Source organism: Convolutriloba macropyga, chromosome 3 (genome assembly GCF_964194025.1).
Source record: "Convolutriloba macropyga chromosome 3, txConMacr16.3, whole genome shotgun sequence".
NCBI classification, from domain to species: domain Eukaryota; kingdom Metazoa; phylum Xenacoelomorpha; order Acoela; family Convolutidae; genus Convolutriloba; species Convolutriloba macropyga.
This window is the reverse complement of record NC_134470.1, coordinates 58,492,733-58,516,364: the sequence shown is the minus strand read 5'-3', so window position 1 is coordinate 58,516,364 and position 23,632 is coordinate 58,492,733. Positions and strand designations below refer to the sequence as shown.

The following is a 23,632-nucleotide window of genomic DNA, read 5'->3' as shown; positions in this document are numbered from 1 at the left end:
TGCAATGATTTGTGTGTAACAGCATAATAATCGCCATATATTATCAGCCAATAAAAAGTCTTTCTATGATATTAAACTGCTCAATCGCTGCAATTTTTGGCCTCTGAGATAAACAGGGATGATCATAAATGGGATTAAATTTTAATAAAAGTTCGCTAATTCGTCAATGAACTTGTAATCTCTAAATTTATTCTACGGTTCATCGGTGGAATCCAATTAGGCCCCAACCCGAGTGATTAACTTATTTGAATGCCAGGACAATTGTTTGGGACAGTTGACTACTTTATGGTGCCAGATGATTTTTAAAGTACTGCCTTCAAGAGTTTTAATTTATGTTCACCTGAAGTTTTCGCCCAATGGCTACAAAATTTTGTTGTGTCTAATCCCGTAACCCGTCCCCATCAGCATTGTCAATTAATTGAGGAACAGATTCAGCAATAATGTCTAAGATAAGATATTAGTAAAGTTTCAGATTTTTGATGTTTAAGCGCTGCGCCAATTGTGTTTTGACGCGATATGTGTCAATGTATGCTACCCGATATGTTGGAAAAGTTTTTACGGACAATGACTGGATTGAAATTGCCCAGAAAGCGAAGCCAGGTTACAACGAGAGATTCCCGGTAATCGCAGTTCTCCAACTTCTGAAAGCCGACAGACATAAAGCTAGGACGACCAAAGGATCATTGACAGCGTCGAAGGAAACATTGGAGCGTTTTGTTCTTCAGCAAAATACAGATTTGCAAACGAATGAGGAAAAGGCGTTTATTAGTGGCTATTTTAGCCCCCAGATTGATTGGTATCGCACAATAAAAAGCCTCGGCGAGTTTCTGCTAATGAAAGGTGAGCTATTTTTAAGCTATTTCCAATCGCTTTTTAAGAAATGTGGGGTATCAATAGACTAATGCAACATTAGATGCTCATAAAAAAACTACTCGAATCATTCAGAATTATCGCACTCACACTGAAATTTAAATGCTTTTGGCTTGTTAGCGAAGTTCAATTTTGGTTTCTATCTGTATACAGCATGTATTGAACCATTTAATGATTCTAATCATGTAATCTGAGCTTTTTTTATGGTTTTGCTCCTTTTTACAGGTGATGTGGCTTCAAAACGGACTCTGACTCAATTTTACGTGAAGGCTGCTTTCGAGGCCAGGCAATGGGAAGAAGTCATTCAGTGCTACGAAGAGGCAGTTTCTCGTAGGAACCAAATAGACAATGAAGTGACATTTGGCCTGGAAGATATGCGATGGCGTGCTTGTATTGCTTACGGTCAAGTCGGAAGGTAAGGTTAGTCACCTTTTGATATCTTTCAATGTTGAGCTTTCGAATTATTCCTTGTTTATTTAGCTTCAGTTAGTATCGAGTGTCAATGTAAGTCGACTTTTCGACCGTTGATACATCAATACGAGCAAAACTTACCATTAAAATCATTTTACATTTTGTTTTTCCAATAATTCTATCGGTTAATGTTTCGGAAATAAAAGCAGTTGAAATTCGCATAAGCTTGGAAATAGTGATATATCAAGTATATATTGACTGTCTATCCTTACTAAACAATTGTTGCAAGTGGCTTATGCAGTACTTGTGATCTGTTAATCTTTTAATCTGTACTAGCTACAGTTTAGAAAATATATTTATCAAATGTTGTGTACAGCTTCAAGCAGTCAGATGACTGATCTGTCTAGTTTCTAATCCAGAATCGAAACGAACAGTCCGTACTCGAACTTCATTTTCTAGGCCGATGACACTGCAGTTTACACTAAATCAAATAAAGCAAATGCTCGTCACGAGCATCAACAGATCTTATCCCAAACAGAAAACTGGCTTAAACTTACACTGAACACGGATAAAAGTGACCATAACCTTTAAGACTAAGCACGACAGAAGTGATGACTTTACGGTGAACGGAAAGCCCTGAAAATCTAAATTTTTTTAGTTAATTGGGCGTAACGATTGACAAAGAATTAGATTTTAGAGAACACTCGAAACGCGTAGAAAAGAAATTGGTACAATTTTAAGGATTCTTCTATACATTGAGAAAAATTTTAAATCACAGCCAATTTATCAAGATATTCAACACTTATGTTTAACCAGTGGTTCAATACGGAATTCTAATCTTTGGGACTGCCAGTCAAGCTACGATGCAGAAAATCGATGCAAAAATTAATAGAATACTAAGAGTAATCTTTTTTATTTAAGTTTATCATACATAAATCACTTCATGACACAAAATGAACTGTCAAAACTGTGAAAAACGAGTTAAAGCTGACCCCCTTAATTCATTTTTCCCCCAAAAACAGTCGATCAAAAAATGCAATAACTTTTAATCGTTTTTCTCAAAATGGATTTTAATTTTTGGATTCAATACAAGTGAATAATTTGAGCGGTCCATAGGTTTGAACTCTTCTTAATACTAACCTTCCTTGTTTTTTTCTAGCTATCACTCTAATTTTGATCTCCACTGAACAACTTTTGAAATAAATATGATATTTCTCTTCCGACTATGAGACGCCTGAAAACGGACCTGATGGTCTAATGGCGATCTTTCTGGTGCTCTGTTTATAGCTGCGAAGCTGTAAGCTGAGCAAAGCTATATTGCGGTCCTCTTGGTTTTTTACAATTCAAAGAATTTGAATTGTATTGGGGCGCTGTCTTTTTTTTTAAGATCTGTTCACACATTTTCATGATTTTGGTGGTGATTTTGGTAGTGATTTTGGTCACGCCGAAACAGGAAGTGGAGCGAAAAAGCGAGTGGTTTTGCGGCGTGAAATTTTTTCGCTCTAATTTTAAAGTAGAGTCAGAAAACGGTGTTTGAACAAAAATTCGCTTTCTCGCTAGTGGTTTTTTTGTTCACATGCGGCAATTTCACTTTGATTTTTACTGTTTTTTCGATTTTTTGGATCGGAATTTTTTCTAAATGGTTTTCCCAATCCATTCATAGTCCGTTCTAGGTCTAGTTTTCTGTTTAGTCAATGAAAATTCTTTGAATTGTGCGTCAGGACTTGTCCTGCTATGTTTTTTGTTTCGTCGTCTGACGCTCTTTTTTCGTTTTACATTTGTTCACACAGCAAAGCTGAAAAAGTCAATTTTTCTGAATTACTTCCTCCTCTCACTAACGGCATTTGCGCGCGTGACGTCATTTCTCACTCGCTTTAGCAAAAGTTTTTAGGTTATTTGCGTGATTAGATTTTGATCATACGTGACTTACCTCACTCAATAAAATGACTTTTGCACTTTAAAACTTAAGTTTAATTTGAATTTGTTTAAGGTCAAAGGAACTCATTTGTGCAGTAAAGGTCCCTAATAAGAGGCTTCTGCGGAATGAATTTTAACAAGCTTTATTAATTTATCGCTGAATGTTTTTTACCTAGTTTTTTGAGCGGCGTCATCTTTTTTCAATTTAGATCTTTGTCTGTTTCTATCTCTATTATATGGCACGCAGGTCTGTTCTTTCGCAGTTATTCCGGTAGTCTACCGGCTATGTTTTAAAATTTTTTGATCAAGTGTGTAAGTGCTCTTTTTATTCTGTAAAGACACCAGTAAACAATTTATTAATATTATTATTAATCATGATCATAAATATCACATTCCTTGTTTCTTTTTGAGAATTTGAGACAAATTGGTATGGAACTGAATGCTCTAAATTGCTACCGTGCCGAAAATTGTGATGGATTAATTTAATAGCCGCAATGCGATAATTGGGGCTATTGTTGGTCTTCTCTTGGTTTTTCTATAATTCAATGAATTTGAATTGAATTGAGGCGTATTTTTTACAGCTCATAGAGGATTATTGGTGGAGCGACGTCTTTATCAATAGTTTTTTAAAAAGGGGATGTAAAAGTCAATGCCGCTTGTGAAAAATGAGTGTTTAATTCAAACGGCTGAACGAAGTGAAGAGAAGAAAGTGGTTAATCTGTTCATGTCATTTTTGCGAGAGAGCGAGAAAAGTATGAAATTTATTTTTCTGATAGAAGTTTTTTGATTGTGCGGTTTTTAGAGCAGTTTTAACTCCCAAATATTCACTCAAAAGTTTTTCTCTCAATTATGGAAAATAGGAAGAGTGTTTTTTGATTTTTTTGAATGAAATAACACTTTAGATCCATTTTCAGCTTTTTGTACATTTTTGCCATGGTTTAAGCTCTTTAGAGAAGGTTTTGTATTCTTGTTCATTTTTATAGCTTTGGGGAGTTTTAATGGTGATCTGTCAGTTTTAGTGGGGACTGAATTGAATTGATTGTTATTTTAACCTGTTTTTATTAAAGAAGAATGTGTAAATTTGAACAAGTTTCTGCCGAATTCTGTCCTTTGTTTACTTCTTTTTTATATTTCTGATTTTATGCTTCTCAATAATTTTTGGTCAATTCTCAATTAAGAACTGTTCTATAGGTATTGCTACTATGAGTGACACCTGTTTTTATTAAAGAAGAATGTTTAAATTTGAACAAGTTTCTGCCGAATTCTGTCCTTTGTTTAGTTCTTTTTTATATTTCTGATTTTATGCTTCTCAATAATTTTTGGTCAATTCTCAATTAAGAACTGTTCTATAGGTATTGCTACTATGAGTGACACTTGAAGGCTCATAACAGATGGAATTGAAAGTTTTTCATCGATAATGGTTAGAAAGTTGCGTTTTGGCATTTTGTAAGAGACGAAAATTTTCGATTTTATCCTTGGCATTTCCTTTCCCTTTCATGAGTTTTCACTTGAATCATTTTGGTAGATTGTATGTCAAATGGTGATTTTTGGTGGGAAACCATTTGTGTTACAAGGTCTTAGCTGTTTTTGTCAACAATTTTTTGGAGTTACAGCTAAAAGTAAATATTGTCTGATGCTGTTTGTTTTTGTCAGTTTGTTTGCTCATGTTATTCTCCTGTTATTGTTTAAAAATTTTGTTTTATTAAAATTCAGGATGTTAATTAGTAGGCCAGAGAGAATGTTCTATTTTCTACTGCGAATCGTTTTCGGAATTTTCCTGGCTATATTTTAAGAACTGTTCACACATTTTCATGATTTTAGAGAAGTGAGTTTGGTCACGCGAAACCGGAAGTGGAGCGAAAAAGCGAGTGATTTGCGGCGTGATTTTTTTACTCCAATCTCAAAGTAAGGTGAGAAATTGGTGTTTGAACACAAATTCGCCTTCTCGATTATGATTTTTTGTTCACATGATTCAATTTGACTTTGATTACTGCTATTTTCATTTTTTTGATCAGATTTTTTTCCTAAGTGGTTTTCCTAATCCCTTTACTGTCCATTATAGGCCTAGTCTTTTTTCAGTCTGTAACAATTCTTTGATTTGTGTCAGGACGTCCTATGCTTTTTTATTTTGTCAAGATTTTGTTACGACCATATGATGTCACTATTTCAAATCTGCTTTTTGGTTCATTCTTTCATGCAATTTCAGCTAAATTGCGTGCGGGACGTCATTTTTTAAATCTTAATGGAGTGATTTTTTTTCGTTCAATCGCTTGATTAAGTTTTGGTCACACGTGATTTCCTCACTCTTAAATTGACTTTCCTGTACTTTTAAATATAAGGTCAAGTGAGTGTGTGTCGTTCTAATTGAATGTTATTTGAAAGCGCCTATAGTAGCAGGAATAGTTTAATCAAAATATAACATCTCAGCATTCAATAAGAAGTTTCTTTTACTATAATTTTGAGAATGGAGATCTACGTCTCTATTGCGGCTATTTTCTGGCAATCTGGCAGATGAGTTATGAACATTTTCTGTGAAAAGAAATGATTCGTGTCGCAATCAGCTTTGAAATCTAATAATTGGAGCTCGAGAAAGTATTCAGCTCAAGTTATTATTTGATGGTATTCTGCGGTACTGGCGTCCATTCATTCGTGCATAAAACGCATTCTTAGAAATGTCCCCTCCTCGCGTGAAAAAAAAAATACGTTTCCATTACTATGAGTGAGCAAAGTTTCTACCACAAATTTTCATGTCATGTCCTACCGGGTTGGAGAAGGGATTAATTCTCTATTGTTTTCTAGAACGGAATGTATGCTCAACCTGTTCTTCAAACACCCTCATCTTGTGAATTTGGCCAGCATTGTTGTGGCTCTCCATCCTCTACTAACTAGGGAATCTCTCTCAACTTTTCACAGCAGAATTATCTCGAGAATTATGTCTCAAAGCCATGTGGGCTTTGATCATCTGAATGCTATTATGGATAAACTATTGAACAGGTCCCCGAATGTGTTGATTAGCATTGAAGACTAAATTGCTGTTGAATTATAGCTCATCTCCAGATTTGACAAGGGACTTCTGAGTCTGTTACCGAAATCGACAAAAATGTTCAGATTTCTTTTTAATCATATAATCTTGAGATTAGTTGAGTTTTTAGGGTCCTAAAATGTTCTCTCATTCACTAATTTAAGCAACTGAGCTTAATCGGCGGTATTTTACGAGTCAAAATCAATTGAAAAGTGCGCCAAATGCCGGAATTGGTTTCGTGCAATTCTGTCCTTGGTTGAGTGGCTTTGAAATACGAATGAAAACTTTTGTCTCAACTAATGCTTTCGCATATTCATTGTAAGGGTCTCTGGTCTCATTCTACCGAATAAGAAGGATGTAAGCTTAAAGACTTTCGCTTTCGTAAACACGAATAATAAAAGCGTACGAAAAAGTATACTTTTTTACTCTAGATATCTTTCGCTTTTTTCATTACCAAAAATCCCAGTTTCATATTTTTTTATTCTAGATACCGTCTCCTTAATTACTGGTAAAAGTTGATCAGAAGAAAATTTTTGTTTGAGAACTGTGTAGAGATGTTTAATGCTTTTGAAGGTAAAACTAGACTGGACAACACAAAGCTGTACAAATTTTCAACCTCTATTTTCAATTTTCTCAATTTTAAACTCAATGGCGCAATAATTTGGAATGTCAAGATGCTAGTGGCGGGGCCTTGCCAAGAGCTGCTGGGGATAATTTTGATAGATTAAAGATACTAAATAGAAACAAGGAGGCTCGGTAATGTGCATTCGCGCATAAAGTTCCGACCCCGCTCATCTACATTTGTCACTTAATTTTCTACCAAATGAGGAAGAGATAAAAAAAGTAACATATCAACATATCGTCCATCAAAATACTAAATGAGCGCAACAACCTACCTTAGAGGGCCGATGAGACCTGCGGCTACCATAATATAACTACCGGAAAAGACGGTGATAAAAATCAATTAATTTGAAATAATCATTACGACCAAAACTCGTCCATTTTTTGAAAAGGATTAATAACCAAATCAAAATGCCATCAGATAAAACTTATACTAAAAAAGGTTATCCTCAACTTCATTAGAGGAAAAAATAAGACTTTTCCTCAATGAGACTTGGTAACAAGTCCACAAAAAATGAACAAAAGGGCTAGGTTTTAAAAAGACGTTCTTTTTTTTAAAAAAAAGAATTAATGTGATTAGAAATATTATGCATCCAATGAAATCATTGAGCGATTCTTTTATACCTCCATAGGGAGCGATTGAGATCCTTCTTTATCCAGGATATGACTACAAAAAGAACGGTAAATACAGGAAAAAAATTTGCACAAAAAAATTGCACAAAAGTTCTGTCCCGGCCAACTAAACATTGAGCTCTTCACTATAAAGATTAAAAATATTTGATTGCGTTTTTGTCAAATGACCAGAGGAGCTCCCATTAGTGATACTGTGAAAAGAAAATATAAACCTTCAAAATTGGTCGACTATGCGAAAATCACGAATGTTTTACGAAAACTGGTTGTACCGAGAACGAAGACCATTTCAGGAGAATTAAACTGCTATAAAGAGCAAAACGTAGGTGATTAGATAAAGGATTTGACTTGTCTAAAGAGTTACTAAGCTACAAGTTAACAGAAATAAGATTGGCAAATCTCAGAAATCCTTTGTCTTCTTTTAAAAAACAAAAATTTTCACAATTCATAGCCAACATAAGCTTTCAACTAAAAGAGTAGAAAGTTTATTTTCCAACTTTTGTGAAAACTATTTGCAGCTGTTATTAGTGAGACTAAGTCTTTAGATTGTAAAATAGCATTAACTACAACCTGAAATAAAAATTTTCAAACAACTTTACGAAACCAGTGTTGAACCCATTAAAATTATAAAATAGTAACCGTGAGAAAATTAGATCTTCCTTTGCGTCTCATTTGAACATACTAAAGTCTTTTTGCAAAACGGCTGTTTCAAAATGAAACCGGGTGCAAAAACCACAAAAATTGAAAAGTATCTTAATTTCACAAAATTCTTCTGAAACAAATTGTTTAAGCCTTGAAGATCTTTAAACAACAGAAAAATCATTGTTTTGTTTCAGCAAAGTATTGAAGACATATCTCAATATTGTGGCTAATCAACGAAAATGATATGACATTATAAAATGCGAAAAAACGCAAACCAGAACAAAAAGGCATATTTGAATATTTTTTTTGAAAAAATTTGATTTGGAAGTCACTTAAACCATTCGCTATATATCGATATCAGTTTTTAAGTTAGTTTACGTATCAATAGTTGGCCACTGGGTACTTTAATTAACCAGAATTTAGCATACGACAACAAAAATTAACTACAAATTCATAGCAAAAATAAAAAAAACTACCAAGATCTGCAAGAGAACGTTGTCGCAGCCCTTAAAATCATATGTTAAGAAAACAATAAAAATGTTTTATTACCATTTTTGTGAAAATTGTTTTTAGATAGATTACTAAGTAATGTTGATGTGACAATTTGCCAAAGAAACAAAAACAATAGCAAAAATGGACGATTATGCAAAAAATCACAAACTTTTGTTTGAAAACTCTGAATATCCAAGCCAAGATACCGTTCTTTTAAAACAATCCGCCACGAAATTAGTTTGTATTCTATAGGAAAGAATGTTTGACCTGTGTTTCCTGAAAATGAGGCAAAAGTTGATAGAAATAATTTTAAAAAATTGACAAGTTCAAAAAATCATCGAAATTTCCTTAAAACAAATTTATTCAATGACATAAGAGGCATTAGGTAATAGCCGAATTCATGGTAAAGGTTCACCTACACACCTTGCAGAAACCTTTTGGACTTTTGAATTGTTAGTCTTGGTAATCAAGATGCAAAAAGAATATGAATTGAAGAAAAAACACAATTCAGTTAAAGTTTACTAAAGATCTTCTTAAGTTTAATAAATTTCTGAATGTAAGAATCCATGATGATATCAAACGTATCCCTAATTTTGCAATGCGCCCAAGGATTTGCCCAAGTGTACCAATGGATTCGGATTTAGAACAATTGTTCAGGAAATACTTCAAATATTTAAAAAATTGATGCAATTTTTATAATTATAGAGTTAAATTTGGAAAAAAACGGCAAAATTTTAATTCCAGAAGACTTTTACAGGGCGTCGAGATTCAAATAGCTCTCTTTTGGAGTTTTGAGAGATTATGTCAGCGGTTTCTAGGTCTCCACTTTCGGCAAATTTAAACAAACTGGACCAAAAATGCATATTTTGTCCAATTTTTGATAAAAAATGTCTGAATTTTGAAAATTGTTAGCAAAGTTTTTAGCCCAAGAAACTCAAATCAAACAATTCATCAACGCTCTTTTGTCTCTAACAGTAACAATAAAACTCTACTTTGAAGTATTTCAACGTATTCTAAAAAAATATTAGCAAAATTGTGCCAAATTTTAGCAAAAATTACTGAAAATGTGAATAAAAACTGTTGAATATTCAAAAACCTTTAAATCTCGATAACTCCCTGTAAAAAACAAAATTAAAAAAAAAATGTTTTTAATTTCATATTCTGGGGTGTACAAGCTTTTTAACGATATTACTCACAACTCTCTACAATGAATAAATCGATCGGCCAAAATTGTCTGAACAAAAAAAACCCATTTGGGTATATAGTTCCTCCCTCCTCACTAAAGTGGGGGTCGGAACAGTTAGCTAGTTGTTGACAACAGTCGATACCGTTTTTTTGTGAAGTTGCACATTTGCACATTTTTCTTTCGTGGAATTTATCAGCTTGGCAATCAGAACTTTCTGTAGCAGATGATTGAGTATATTTGTGTTTTTTCTGTTTAGCCCCTGCCTTACTTAACAGGAATAATATCGTAGTTTCGATTAAAATTCATGTCCAGCAGCGATTGGTTTATCAAATTTGTCAGCACCTTTTTTAATCATACCCTCTATCTAAGGGTTAATGTAATTGTTATAGCAGTTCTATTAGTTGATTTTCGTATTAATTTTGAACCCATATTAAAATTGTTTAGATTATTCAGTGGCGGTTGATGTTCATACGACTCTAAAGTGGCGTATTCTAGACGACTAAATGTTTTTTTTTATCTAGTTTCGGTGCCATGTCAATTTGGTTCTTTTTCTTATGACTGGCAAACTTTCTGATACACTTCAAGATCTTTACAAGCCTGTAAATGAACTCTGAACTGATATCGATATTGCAGTTGTAGAGTTACAGTAATTGGTCTACTGAATTTGAAACTAAGCTTCAAATTTCAAAAATCTGTTAAGTAATTAAAAATTTCATACCAATTTAGTTTTTTAATAGCTTTTGTTTGTGCCTCTTTTATTTCTCCATTGCGTTGCAAATGGTAAATTTGATTGAGTGACGTTACTCAAAAATAACAGTGTTACTCCACCATGAGTTGTAAGTGTGTGTGGTCAACAGACACTAAGCAAAATAAGTTCACAATTGCTTCAAAATTGGAGATATCCGTCACATTTGTCCACGAGAAAGCGTGGTCAACAGTAGCGTGAGTTTGTAGCTCTTATCCACGCTCACCGTCACACGTTCACATCATCATATTTGTCGATAATTACAGTATCTAATTTTGTCGCTAGTTAACGACGTATGAATTTGACAGAAATGAAAGAAGGTGTAATTGGTGATGAATTTCTGAATGTAAAAATCCATGATGATATCAAACCTATCCCTAATTTTGCAATGCGCCCAAGGATTTGCCCAAGTGTACCAATGGATTCGGATTTAGAACAATTGTTCAGGAAATACTTCAAATATTTAAAAAATTGATGCAATTTTTATAATTATAGAGTTAAATTTGGAAAAAAAACGGCAAAATTTTAATTCCAGAAGACTTTTACAGGGCGTCGAGATTCAAATAGCTCTCTTTTGGAGTTTTGAGAGATTATGTCAGCGGTTTCTAGGTCTCCACTTTCGGCAAATTTAAACAAACTGGACCAAAAATGCATATTTTGTCCAATTTTTGATAAAAAATTTCTGAATTTTGAAAATTGTTAGCAAAGTTTTTAGCCCAAGAAACTCAAATCAAACAATTCATCAACGCTCTTTTGTCTCTAACAGTAACAATAAAACTCTACTTCGAAGTATTTCAACGTATTCTAAAAAAATATTAGCAAAATTGTGCCAAATTTTAGCAAAAATTACTGAAAATGTGAATAAAAACTGTTGAATATTCAAAAACCTTTAAATCTCGATAACTCCCTGTAAAAAACAAAATTAAAAAAAAATGTTTTTAATTTCATATTCTGGGGTGTACAAGCTTTTTAACGATATTACTCACAACTCTCTACAATGAATAAATCGATCGGCCAAAATTGTCTGAACAAAAAAAACCCATTTGAGTATATAGTTCCTCCCTCCTCACTAAAGTGGGGGTCGGAACAGTTAGCTAGTTGTTGACAACAGTCGATACCGTTTTTTTGTGAAGTTGCACATTTGCACATTTTTCTTTCGTGGAATTTATCAGCTTGGCAATCAGAACTTTCTGTAGCAGATGATTGAGTATATTTGTGTTTTTTCTGTTTAGCCCCTGCCTTAACAGGAATAATATCGTAGTTTCGATTAAAATTCATGTCCAGCAGCGATTGGTTTATCAAATTTGTCAGCACCTTTTTTAATCATACCCTCTATCTAAGGGTTAATGTAATTGTTATAGCAGTTCTATTAGTTGATTTTCGTATTAATTTTGAACCCATATTAAAATTGTTTAGATTATTCAGTGGCGGTTGATGTTCATACGACTCTAAAGTGGCGTATTCTAGACGACTAAATGTTTTTTTTTATCTAGTTTCGGTGCCATGTCAATTTGGTTCTTTTTCTTATGACTGGCAAACTTTCTGATACACTTCAAGATCTTTACAAGCCTGTAAATGAACTCTGAACTGATATCGATATTGCAGTTGTAGAGTTACAGTAATTGGTCTACTGAATTTGAAACTAAGCTTCAAAATTCAAAAATCAGTTAAGTAATTAAAAATTTCATACCAATTTAGTTTTTTAATAGCTTTTGTTTGTGCCTCTTTTATTTCTCCATTGCGTTGCAAATGGTACATTTGATTGATTGACGTTACTCAAAAATAACAGTGTTACTCCACCATGAGTTGTAAGTGTGTGTGGACAACAGACACTAAGCAAAATAAGTTCACAATTGCTTCAAAATTGGAGATATCCGTCACATTTGTCCACGAGAAAGCGTGGTCAACAGTAGCGTGAGTTTGTAGCTCTTATCCACGCTCACCGTCACACGTTCACATCATCATATTTGTCGATAATTACAGTATCTAATTTTGTCGCTAGTTAACGACGTATGAATTTGACAGAAATGAAAGAAGGTGTAATTGGTGATGAATTTCTGAATGTAAAAATCCATGATGATATCAAACCTATCCCTAATTTTGCAATGCGCCCAAGGATTTGCCCAAGTGTACCAATGGATTCGGATTTAGAACAATTGTTCAGGAAATACTTCAAATATTTAAAAAATTGATGCAATTTGTAAAAAAAAACGGCAAAATTTTAATTCCAGAAGACTTTTACAGGGCGTCGAGATTCAAATAGCTCTTTTGGAGTTTAGAGAGATTATGTCAGCGGTTTCTAGGTCTCCACTTTCGGCAAATTTAAACAAATTGGACCAAAAATGCATATTTTGTCCAATTTTCGATAAAAAATGTCTGAATTTTGAAAATTTTTAGCAAAGTTTTTAGCCCAATAAACTCAAATCAAACAATTCAGCAACGCTCTTTTGTCTCTAACAGTAACAATAAAACTCTACTTTGAAGTACTTCAACGTATTCTAAAAAATATTAGCAAAATTGTGCCACATTTCAGCAAAAATTACTGAAAATGTGAACAAAAACTGTTGAATATTCAAAAAACTTTAAATCTCGATAACTCCCTGTAAAAAACAAAATTCAAAAAAAAATGTTTTTAATTTCATATTCTGGGGTGTACAAGCTTTTTAACGATATTACTCACAACTCTCTACAATGAATAAATCGATCGGCCAAAATTGTCTGAACAAAAAAACCCATTTGAGTATATAGTTCCTCCCTCCTCACTAAAGTGGGGGTCGGAACAGTTAGCTAGTTGTTGACAACAGTCGATACCGTTTTTTTGTGAAGTAGCACATTTGCACATTTTTCTTTCGTGGAATTTATCAGCTTGGCAATCAGAACTTTCTGTAGCAGATGATTGAGTATATTTGCGTTTTTTCTGTTTAGCCCCTGCCTTAACAGGAATAATACCGCAGTTTCGATTAAAATTCATGTCCAGCAGCGATTGGTTTGTCAAATTTGTCATCACCTTTTTTAATCATACCCTCTATCTAAGGGTTAATGTAATTGTTATAGCAGTTCTATTAGTTGATTTTTGTATTAATTTTGAACCCATATTAAAATTGTTTAGATTATTCAGTTGCGGTTGATGTTCATACGACTCTAAAGTGGCGTATTCTAGACGACTAAATATATTTTTTGATCTAGTTTCGGTGCCATGTCAATTTGGTTCTTTTTCTTATGACTGGCAAACTTTCTGATACACTTCAAGATCTTTACAAGCCTGTAAATGAACTCTGAACTGATATCGATATTGCAGTTGTAGAGTTACAGTAATTGGTCTACTGAATTTGAAACTAAGCTTCAAAATTCAAAAATCAGTTAAGTAATTAAAAATTTCATACCAATTTAGTTTTTTAATAGCTTTTGTTTGTGCCTCTTTTATTTCTCCATTGCGTTGCAAATGGTACATTTGATTGAGTGACGTTACTCAAAAATAACAGTGTTACTCCACCATGAGTTGTAAGTGTGTGTGGACAACAGACACTAAGCAAAATAAGTTCACAATTGCTTCAAAATTGGAGATATCCGTCACATTTGTCCACGAGAAAGCGTGGTCAACAGTAGCGTGAGTTTGTAGCTCTTATCCACGCTCACCGTCACACGTTCACATCATCATATTTGTCGATAATTACAGTATCTAATTTTGTCGCTAGTTAACGACATATGAATTTGACAGAAATGAAAGAAGGTGTAATTGGTGATGAATTTCTGAATGTAAAAATCCATGATGATATCAAACCTATACCTAATTTTGCAATGCGCCCAAGGATTTGCCCAAGTGTACCAATGGATTCGGATTTAGAACAATTGTTCAGGAAATACTTCAAATATTTAAAAAATTGATGCAATTTTTATAATTATAGAGTTAAATTTGGAAAAAAAACGGCAAAATTTTAATTCCAGAAGACTTTTACAGGGCGTCGAGATTCAAATAGCTCTCTTTTGGAGTTTAGAGAGATTATGTCAGCGTTTTCTAGGTCTCCACTTTCGGCAAATTTAAACAAATTGGACCAAAAATGCATATTTTGTCCAATTTTTGATAAAAAATGTCTGAATTTTGAAAATTTTTAGCAAAGTTTTTAGCCCAAGAAACTCAAATCAAACAATTCAGCAACGCTCTTTTGTCTCTAACAGTAACAATAAAACTCTACTTTGAAGTATTTCAACGTATTCTAAAAAAATATTAGCAAAATTGTGCCAAATTTTAGCAAAAATTACTGAGAATGTGAATAAAAACTGTTGAATATTCAAAAAACTTTAAATCTCGATAACTCCCTGTAAAAAACAAAATTCAAAAAAAAATGTTTTTAATTTCATATTCTGGGGTGTACAAGCTTTTTAACGATATTACTCACAACTCTCTACAATGAATAAATCGATCGGCCAAAATTGTCTGAACAAAAAAAACCCATTTGAGTATATAGTTCCTCCCTCCTCACTAAAGTGGGGGTCGGAACAGTTAGCTAGTTGTTGACAACAGTCGATACCGTTTTTTTGTGAAGTTGCACATTTGCACATTTTTCTTTCGTGGAATTTAACAGCTTGGCAATCAGAACTTTCTGTAGCAGATGATTGAGTATATTTGCGTTTTTTCTGTTTAGCCCCTGCCTTAACAGGAATAATACCGCAGTTTCGATTAAAATTCATGTCCAGCAGCGATTGGTTTATCAAATTTGTCATCACCTTTTTTAATCATACCCTCTATCTAAGGGTTAATGTAATTGTTATAGCAGTTCTATTAGTTGATTTTCGTATTAATTTTGAACCCATATTAAAATTGTTTAGATTATTCAGTGGCGGTTGATGTTCATACGACTCTAAAGTGGCGTATTCTAGACGACTAAATATATTTTTTGATCTAGTTTCGGTGCCATGTCAATTTGGTTCTTTTTCTTATGACTGGCAAACTTTATGATACACTTCAAGATCTTTACAAGCCTGTAAATGAACTCTGAACTGATATCGATATTGCAGTTGTAGAGTTACAGTAATTGGTCTACTGAATTTGAAACTAAGCTTCAAATTTCAAAAATCTGTTAAGTAATTAAAAATTTCATACCAATTTAGTTTTTTAATAGCTTTTGTTTGTGCCTCTTTTATTTCTCCATTGCGTTGCAAATGGTACATTTGATTGAGTGACGTTACTCAAAAATAACAGTGTTACTCCACCATGAGTTGTAAGTGTGTGTGGACAACAGACACTAAGCAAAATAAGTTCACAATTGCTTCAAAATTGGAGATATCCGTCACATTTGTCCACGAGAAAGCGTGGTCAACAGTAGCGTGAGTTTGTAGCTCTTATCCACGCTCACCGTCACACGTTCACATCATCATATTTGTCGATAATTACAGTATCTAATTTTGTCGCTAGTTAACGACGTATGAATTTGACAGAAATGAAAGAGGGTGTAATTGGTGATGAATTTCGGAGAAGTCCTTCATAACACTATTTGTGGGTTAAGAAAGCAACTAGCAGTTTTGCAACTGTCCACCTCACGGTTGTACGAAACAATGAAGTCTCAGAATTGGGTCTCATAATTACTGAATAACTTTGAGCAATAAAATTTTGGGTAATTGATCTGGTCAAAATCAATGCTTTTTTGTTACTTGTCCGCGGCTAACGTAACAATTTTTGATTGTGGACAAAAATCAAGTAAAGTGAAAATGACCCCAAAAGCCTCATAGTTAAAAATATACCATTTAGAACGTGCTGTCTATCCAAAATATGTCTATCGGTGATCGACTTAAGTAAAGAAAACGATTATTTCAGCATAAAGTTAAACACCCATAAAGTTATTTCAGCATAATGTGGTAGACTAAAATTGGGGATGATATAGTTTCATGCACTATAGCGGGATGCACTTTAGCTGAAAATAACTGGATTTGTCTATTGAAAAAAAAGCTACGAGCGCATTGTAGTTTTGTTTTTCGATTGAAGCAAGTAGTTGCTATAGTATTGCTAATCAACATTGCATGCAGTGTTGAAGCCCTCTTGACTCCAAAAGACGTACCTGTAGACAAATTCCTGCAAGCTCTGAGTGTTCTAAAGCTGAGAAAAAATATCCACCAAATTGTGGGACCCTTCTACAAGTACCCGACAGAGTCTATTGAGTAAGTTGCTGAAAATTTTAAAGTATTGACTTCTATTTCGTTATTTAGATTAATGTTGAATCAGGTTGGTTCGATCGCAGTTTCAAAACTTAAAAAGTTATAACATTTAACTGGGTGCTTTAGAAAAGAAAGAACTATGTAAACTTTTGGCACATATAATTGTTTTTCAATATAAACGAGAGCTAACGTGTCATTTTTTGAACAGATTAATTCAAATATTAAACTCTAAATATAAATTTTGTGTCACTTTTACCGCATTTTTAACGTCTAAGTATCTTTTTAGTAGCCGCACAGCGATATCTGGGGCTATTATTGGCCTTCTCTTGGTTTTTTTTACAATTCAAAGAATTTGAATTGTATTGGGGCGCTGTCTTTTACGATTTTTGTGATTTTTGAAGCTGGAAATGAAACGCGTGAAAAAAATTTGGAGTGATTTTGGGGCTGAACAAAAGTGAAGAGCGGAGTGAAAAGAGAGTGGTTTTTGTTCATACCGCTATTTTTGAGAGAAAGCAGTTTGTTGCAACTTTTATGGTTATGAAGTTTGATTCTGATACTGTATTAGTTTTAGGTTTGTTTTGATAGGAATTGAAGGTTTCAAGTAGTTAAGTTGAGTTTAATGCTAATTTGGAGGTTTTTGATCAGTTTTGCTGATTTTTAAACGAAATTTAATGATTTTTACCTGCTTTTTTGTTTTATTGCTTTAAGTGGGATTTGAATAGAAGCTTGTTAATTAATGAATATTTAGCTACCAATTGACTAAAGTTTTATTGGTATAAATAATCTTTTTCATAGGAAAATTGACAGAAAAATTGAGAAAATTTTAAGCATTTTTCTTATTTTTTTGCAATTCTTGTTTTTTAAATCTTAGAAAATTATCTTAGCCTCTTATGACTTGCCCATTGTTTTGCGAGCTTTTCATTGCTCTAATTGCAAAAAGGAATTTTAGCTGGCTTTAGGTTTCCTTGTACTATTAAAAAAAAACTCAAAAAAAAAGTTTTTTTCAATTTGTTTTTGAATGCCGTTTCTAGTCTTCCTTAAATTTTTTATGGCATTTGTGGAGGTTCAGTGTTCACATTAGTTGTTCTAGGTGTTGAGTCATAAGTATGGGTAATTTTTTTCCTTAGAGTCGTTTCCGGAATTCTTCCGGCTATGTTTTTTTTAAGATCTGTTCTCATTTTCATGATTTTTGAAGTAAATTGGAGTAGTGATTTTGGTCACACCGAAACAGGAAATGGAGCGAAAAAACGAGTGGTTTTAGCGGAGTGAATTTCTTTTGCTCTAATTCTAAAGTAGAGTGAGAAAACGGTGTTTGAACAAAAATTGGGTTTATCGGTAGTGGTTTTCCCATTCAATTCATAGTTCATTCTAGGCCTAGTTTTTTGTTTGAACCAAATTTTCATTTCTCGCTTGTGGCTTTTTGTTCACATATGGCATTTTGACATTGATTTTCTGTTTTTTTTTAATTTTTTTGGTCTGCTTTTTTAGAAATTGTTTTCCCAATTCACCCATAGTTCGTTCTAGGTCTAGTTTTATGTTTAGTCAAGGAAAATTCTTTGAATTGTACGTCAGGACTTGTCCTGCTATGTTTTTTATTTCGTCGTCGAGATTTTTACGACCATATGACGTCACACTCACTTCAAATCTGTTTTTTGTTCATTCGTTCATGCAATTTCAACTGAAGTGCGTGTGCGACGTCATTTTTCGCTCTCAGTGGAGCGAGGTTTTTTGTTCATTAGCGTGATTACATTTTTGGTCACACTTGACTTACCTCACTGTCAAAAATGACTTCCTCACTTTGAAATTGACTTTTGTTTACTTTAATTCAAAGAGATAAGGTCAAATTGGTGTGTGTCACTCTAAATGAAGGTTATTTGAGAGCAGCTAATAGAGGCAGCAAAAACTTTTAATCAAAATATAACATATCAGCCTTCAATGAAAAGACCAATTTTTTTGGTCTGTCTTTTACTGCTTTTTTTGAGATTGCAGATCTGCGAAGCTATTGCGGCTATTTTCTGGCAGTCTGCCAGCTATTTTATGGATATTGTAAATCGATTATATGATTTAAGTGGCCTTAGAGTTGATACTAACCATTACAATTAAACTATTTAGGGTTTTAAAAAATTCAAATGTAATGATGGCTCATTTCAGCGTGAGTCTCCAAAATGCGCATTTTGAATCAAGATCATTCAGTTTACATTCAACGGATGCCCACTGTCCTGTATGTACAACTGAGTTAACGAAGAGCACCGAATTCTCTTCTGACCAAATCCATCAATTACAATCAATATTCACGGCCTATTTGAGCAAGAAAGCGAGCGAATTTGGTAATTTGGCCATTTTGGAGGAACAAGTACATTTATTACACCAGGTACGATGTATTTAGGAAAATAATGGCAAATTGCGGCATGGTCAAAATCAGCACGATTGAAAATCAGTAATCTTAAATACTTCTAGACGGAATTTTAAAATTTTGGCCGAGCAGAAAGTGGAACATTTTAGGACGTTCAAATGCTCTCAAACGTAGTTTGAAATTATTCTGGTTTTGCTGGTTTTCTCATGCGATTTTTGTACTTTTGATTTTTCGTTTGACTTTTTTCCGTCTGACCAGCAAATTTCGACTTATTGTCTGACGAAACCCCGAGGGCATTATTAAGTTGCCCCTTGGTAAACCCCTAGGACACTAAGTTGCTGAGATTTTCTCCAGGAGTCTTACTATTCTCTATGTGCGATTCGTTAAAACTGGTGAATGTGTAAATTAGTTCTTGTTCTTCGGAGTTTTGTAGCAATTATTTTGGTGCTGTCGATATCGATTTTTTTTAGCTGGATCGATTTTTATCTTATCCCATATTGTACGCGTTTTTCTACTTCCTTATGCCCCATTCTCAGTTAAGCTGAAGGTTATGGAATGATTTTTACCTCGTGTCTTTAGTGATAAAATGCATTATTCATAAAATGCCTAGAGCCATAATAACGGATGGTTAGTTGTGTTAGTATGTTTTGAACATTTTTTGTTTATTCAAAAAATTGTATATGGATGAGTTTCCTTTGCCACATATGTTCGAGCAAATGTCGGGTACTTCAAGCAGTTTCGTAACCTGCAGACAATGAATTTGTAATTCAAAATAGTTCCTTCAAAATAGTTCCGCCCTTACATTTCTGTTCCGCCCTTATTTCTGAAGCAAACACCTTCGGGGTTGTCATTATTCGTTCATTATCGTCCAGGGTTTTGATTGGCTGCCGTAAGTGCTGTTAATATAAGAATTATTCAGACGACTTTCCAAGATGTGGTAAACCCTTTAAAGTATTTTTAACAGTTCTTTGAAGCATTTAGGTCATCAGCTCTTTGAGGCCGCTCACTGTTTTCATAGATTACACGTTCCAAACAGCATTTTGTGACCATAAAGATGTGCTGATCATATCTAAATAAATTGCAGATTTCGGAATTTTCTATGTTATCAATTTCAGAGGGAAAGGATGGAAAATATTTTTCCCGTGCTAACATGGAAAACACTGGAGAGAGGTCTTTCAGGACCTCGTCACACTCATAACGAATTTTCAAGTTCTTATGATCCTTTTTAACATCTCAGTAATTTCGTGAAAATGAAAAGCTGCATATTGATAGCTTCGAACACTCTCCTCTTGGATTTCATCCCTTAAGCTCCTAGCCTTGAGCAAATGGATCGACTCTTCGGACCTCCGCAGTTCTCGTTTGCGTCTCAATTTTTCATCCGCCTTCTAATTGTGACGTCACTTGATCTCAATTTGCACAAAACTGTTCTGAGCAGTGGATACGAATATATAATCTGTTTGGATCCCCAACGTTTTGGTTAAATAGAAAAGGCAATAACAATGTATCTTTGAAAGATTTGAGATTGAAACTTTTCCATATCTTGACTTGATTCCTCTTCGTTATACGAGTCAGATTTGTGATATTTCGGTTGCACTTAATGAGTTTGTGGTAAAAAAAGAACTGACAGTCTAGCCGAATGAGGTCGTCAGTTGTTAACTTTTCCTGGGCGCTAATTATTCAGATACAGGATGAGTCGGTATATTGATGCAGTTATACATTCTGGCTTTACATTGAGCTTAAGGGTTTCTTCTTTAGAGGAAGCATAAATTTCCGCAATACTCCACTCAATGCAGGCCCACCCAATACTCTACCTTAGCAAACCGCGATTCGGGTTGTATTTTTTCTTTTTTTTTTGTTGCGACTGCTTTGCTGCTATCGCTAAACAGTAGCTCTGATTGTCTAGCGATGTCCTTAATTTTGATCTCCGCCTCTCATCGGGTAAGTCAAAGTTTATTGAGTCATTGGGTAATGAGGACTGTTTGAGATCTTGTTAATTGTCCGGAGCAATTGTTTTAAATGTCTTTTTTTCCGATTGTGCCCCCCAGTACGTTATGCGCCCCCAGTGACAGAGCACGTGCCATTACATAGTAAATCATTATGTAAAAATATGGCACGTGCGTCTGAGGGAAGCAAATAATATGCGCCCACTAAGCTGGGGGGCACAAATGGAAAAAATCCCTTTTTTATACAAAATTTTTGCCTAACTTTAGAAGATTATCGATTTCACTTCGTGAGTGATTTTTCTCGCTTGACTTACTGATTTTTTGCGTAATTTGAAATGGGCGCTTTCAGAAATTAAGCGTGTTGCTAATCAAAAACGGATTACGAGAGATGATCGTAAATAACCAATGTAGCATAGTGGGTAATGTCCCCAACTCTCATCGGAGTGGTTGTGGGTTCGAAACGTTCCCTATTCAAAGGTTTTTGCGATATAAAATTTTCTCTAGCGTATGCCCCTTCTAAATTTTGCACGGCAGTCGTTCGAGAGCAATTTGTCCGACGACTTTAGTCGATTTATGTTTCTATTTTAGGTCTTCCGGAAGCTGGACAATTCCATTGACGTTGTAATAGATGGTCTCAATGCAGCGCATATGAATGTCACGACTAACCTGAAATTTGAACTATCTCAAGTAGTTCTCACAAAACTGCATCAACTTGTCGAGTTTCACAATCTTCGGAAAATTCTCATTTTGGTTCCCGATTCGGATTTTCTGTTGCGAAAACGCATGTATAGATTTGACGTCATGGAACGAGAGATTAAAAGTCTTTATGGTTCTGACGTCATTCTGCATAAAGTGAATCGGAAGTTTTTAGATGATATTTTTGTGATTTATGCGGCCTTGAAGAGCAATGCGTATATTCTGACAAATGATTACTATCGTGATCACCTAAATGACATCGCAAAATTGTACCCGCAAGAGTCTTCTCTCCTTCCAAGGTTCGGATACATTTTTACAGCTGAGTTGAAATGGATTATGATTGGTGGTAATATATTCGACTAAATCCGCTTAAAGTAGGCTATGAACATTTGAGTTATATTATAAAACTAAATGTTTAAATGCATTACACAAAATAGTTCGTTTTTGCAATTGGGAAACAAATTTAGTGAAGTCATACCAATTCTAATGTGTTTTGATGACAAAATATGGTTTATTTCGGTATATCTGTTATAGTTGGATCAGCAGTAGGCGGATAACAACAGCTGGTCGTGTTACAATGGCAAACTTGAGCAATAGATCCACTCTCCGACTCTTCAAACCTCCTCATTTCTTGTTTGCGTCTCAATTTAACATTCGGCATCTCAACGAGACGTCACTTGATCTCCATTTGCACGAACCTGTTCTGAGCAGTGGAGAAAAGAGGGCAAAAGGGTGGAATTTAGGTTCCTCCTTCAACTGGCTCTGTGCAAAAAGGAAATTTGATTTCAGTGAAACTGATATTTTAAAAATTCAGAAATGGATTCGCAATAATATTGAATGCTAATGTTCCCATTTTTTCTTGAGTGGTAGTTGACCGAAAAATATGACATCGCAGAGATTTCTGACCCACAATTTGCTATACTAGCATATTTTTGTTCAGTTTTTAGCTGATTGATGTAATTATTTCAAAAGTTGAATTGTATTAGTCAGTCAGCCCTTCAATCGCAGAATGTTTTTTGGAGTGTTCCCATAATTTCTTAAATTTGAGTTCGATTTTAAAAATTTGAAAATCTTAGTCGACCCGTTTAGCCATAACGTTGCGCACTTTTTGTCATTTTCATTTTAAAATTTCGCCGCACTATTACAAACGCCCCTACTTTTCACGATCTGTAATGGTTGTTAAACTTTTTTACATCCCCGCTTTTATCATACTTTCCTAATATTGCGGTAATTAAGCCTAAATCTAAATCAATTGACGCTAAATCCGCCAATTTTTACCACTTTTTTAACTACCCTCAGAAACTGCTGAAATTCAAGCTACATCGACCATCTCTTCAGAAGTTTTATCTTTACTTTTGATATTTTAATATCTGGCGAGTTATGCCCCATTTGTAGCTTTTCTTCTCTTTTTTTGTAAAACTTTCAGGATTGTAAAATATTCTGATTTTTTTTTCATCTGCCATGAGATATTCGTCACCTGTTGAAAAATTGCTTTGAATGAGATAAATAGACAACTATCTATAAGAAGATTGAAAAATGTAAAGCTTTGTATAAGCTTGGGCTATGTTCGCTTTAATACGGCCAATTTAATTTTGAGCATAATATGAAGTGAATTGTCGCCAACATTTACGCATGAATAGATGGATTATTAGGACAGTGTATGTTCTTCACAGTACCGGGGGCTCTCTCCAAAGTTTTTCATGTTTGCGTCGATTTTGTAAAACTTCATTTGAGAAGTGTTAGCACTAGTATTGCGATCAAATTTTGAAGCTCTGGGTTCTGAAGTCTATTTTCTGCCAATAAAATGGTTCAAAAGTAGTAAAAGCGTTCGCTGTCGCATTTTTGTGGGATTGTTTTGTGTTGCTTCTTTTTGATGACAATGATTGATTGCTCTCAAACGAAATTTGTAGCATATTAGTCCTGTCGGCCTTTTTATGCAATTTTTCGTTTGATC

The 23,632-nt window shown here is 34.1% G+C and overlaps 1 protein-coding gene across 1 annotated transcript; it reads left to right on the top strand.

Annotated features, from left to right (window-relative positions):
- Positions 1-446: 446 nt before the first annotated feature.
- Positions 447-22,608, top strand: LOC142336317 (uncharacterized). The gene is made up of 7 exons (XM_075385061.1): positions 447-840; positions 1,096-1,285; positions 5,998-6,192; positions 16,558-16,689; positions 18,838-19,057; positions 21,571-21,977; positions 22,213-22,608. The coding sequence occupies exons 1-7, from the start codon at positions 480-482 to the stop codon at positions 22,520-22,522; spliced, it is 1,815 nt and encodes a 604-aa protein (XP_075241176.1). The 5' UTR covers positions 447-479; the 3' UTR covers positions 22,523-22,608.
- Positions 22,609-23,632: the final 1,024 nt, after the last annotated feature.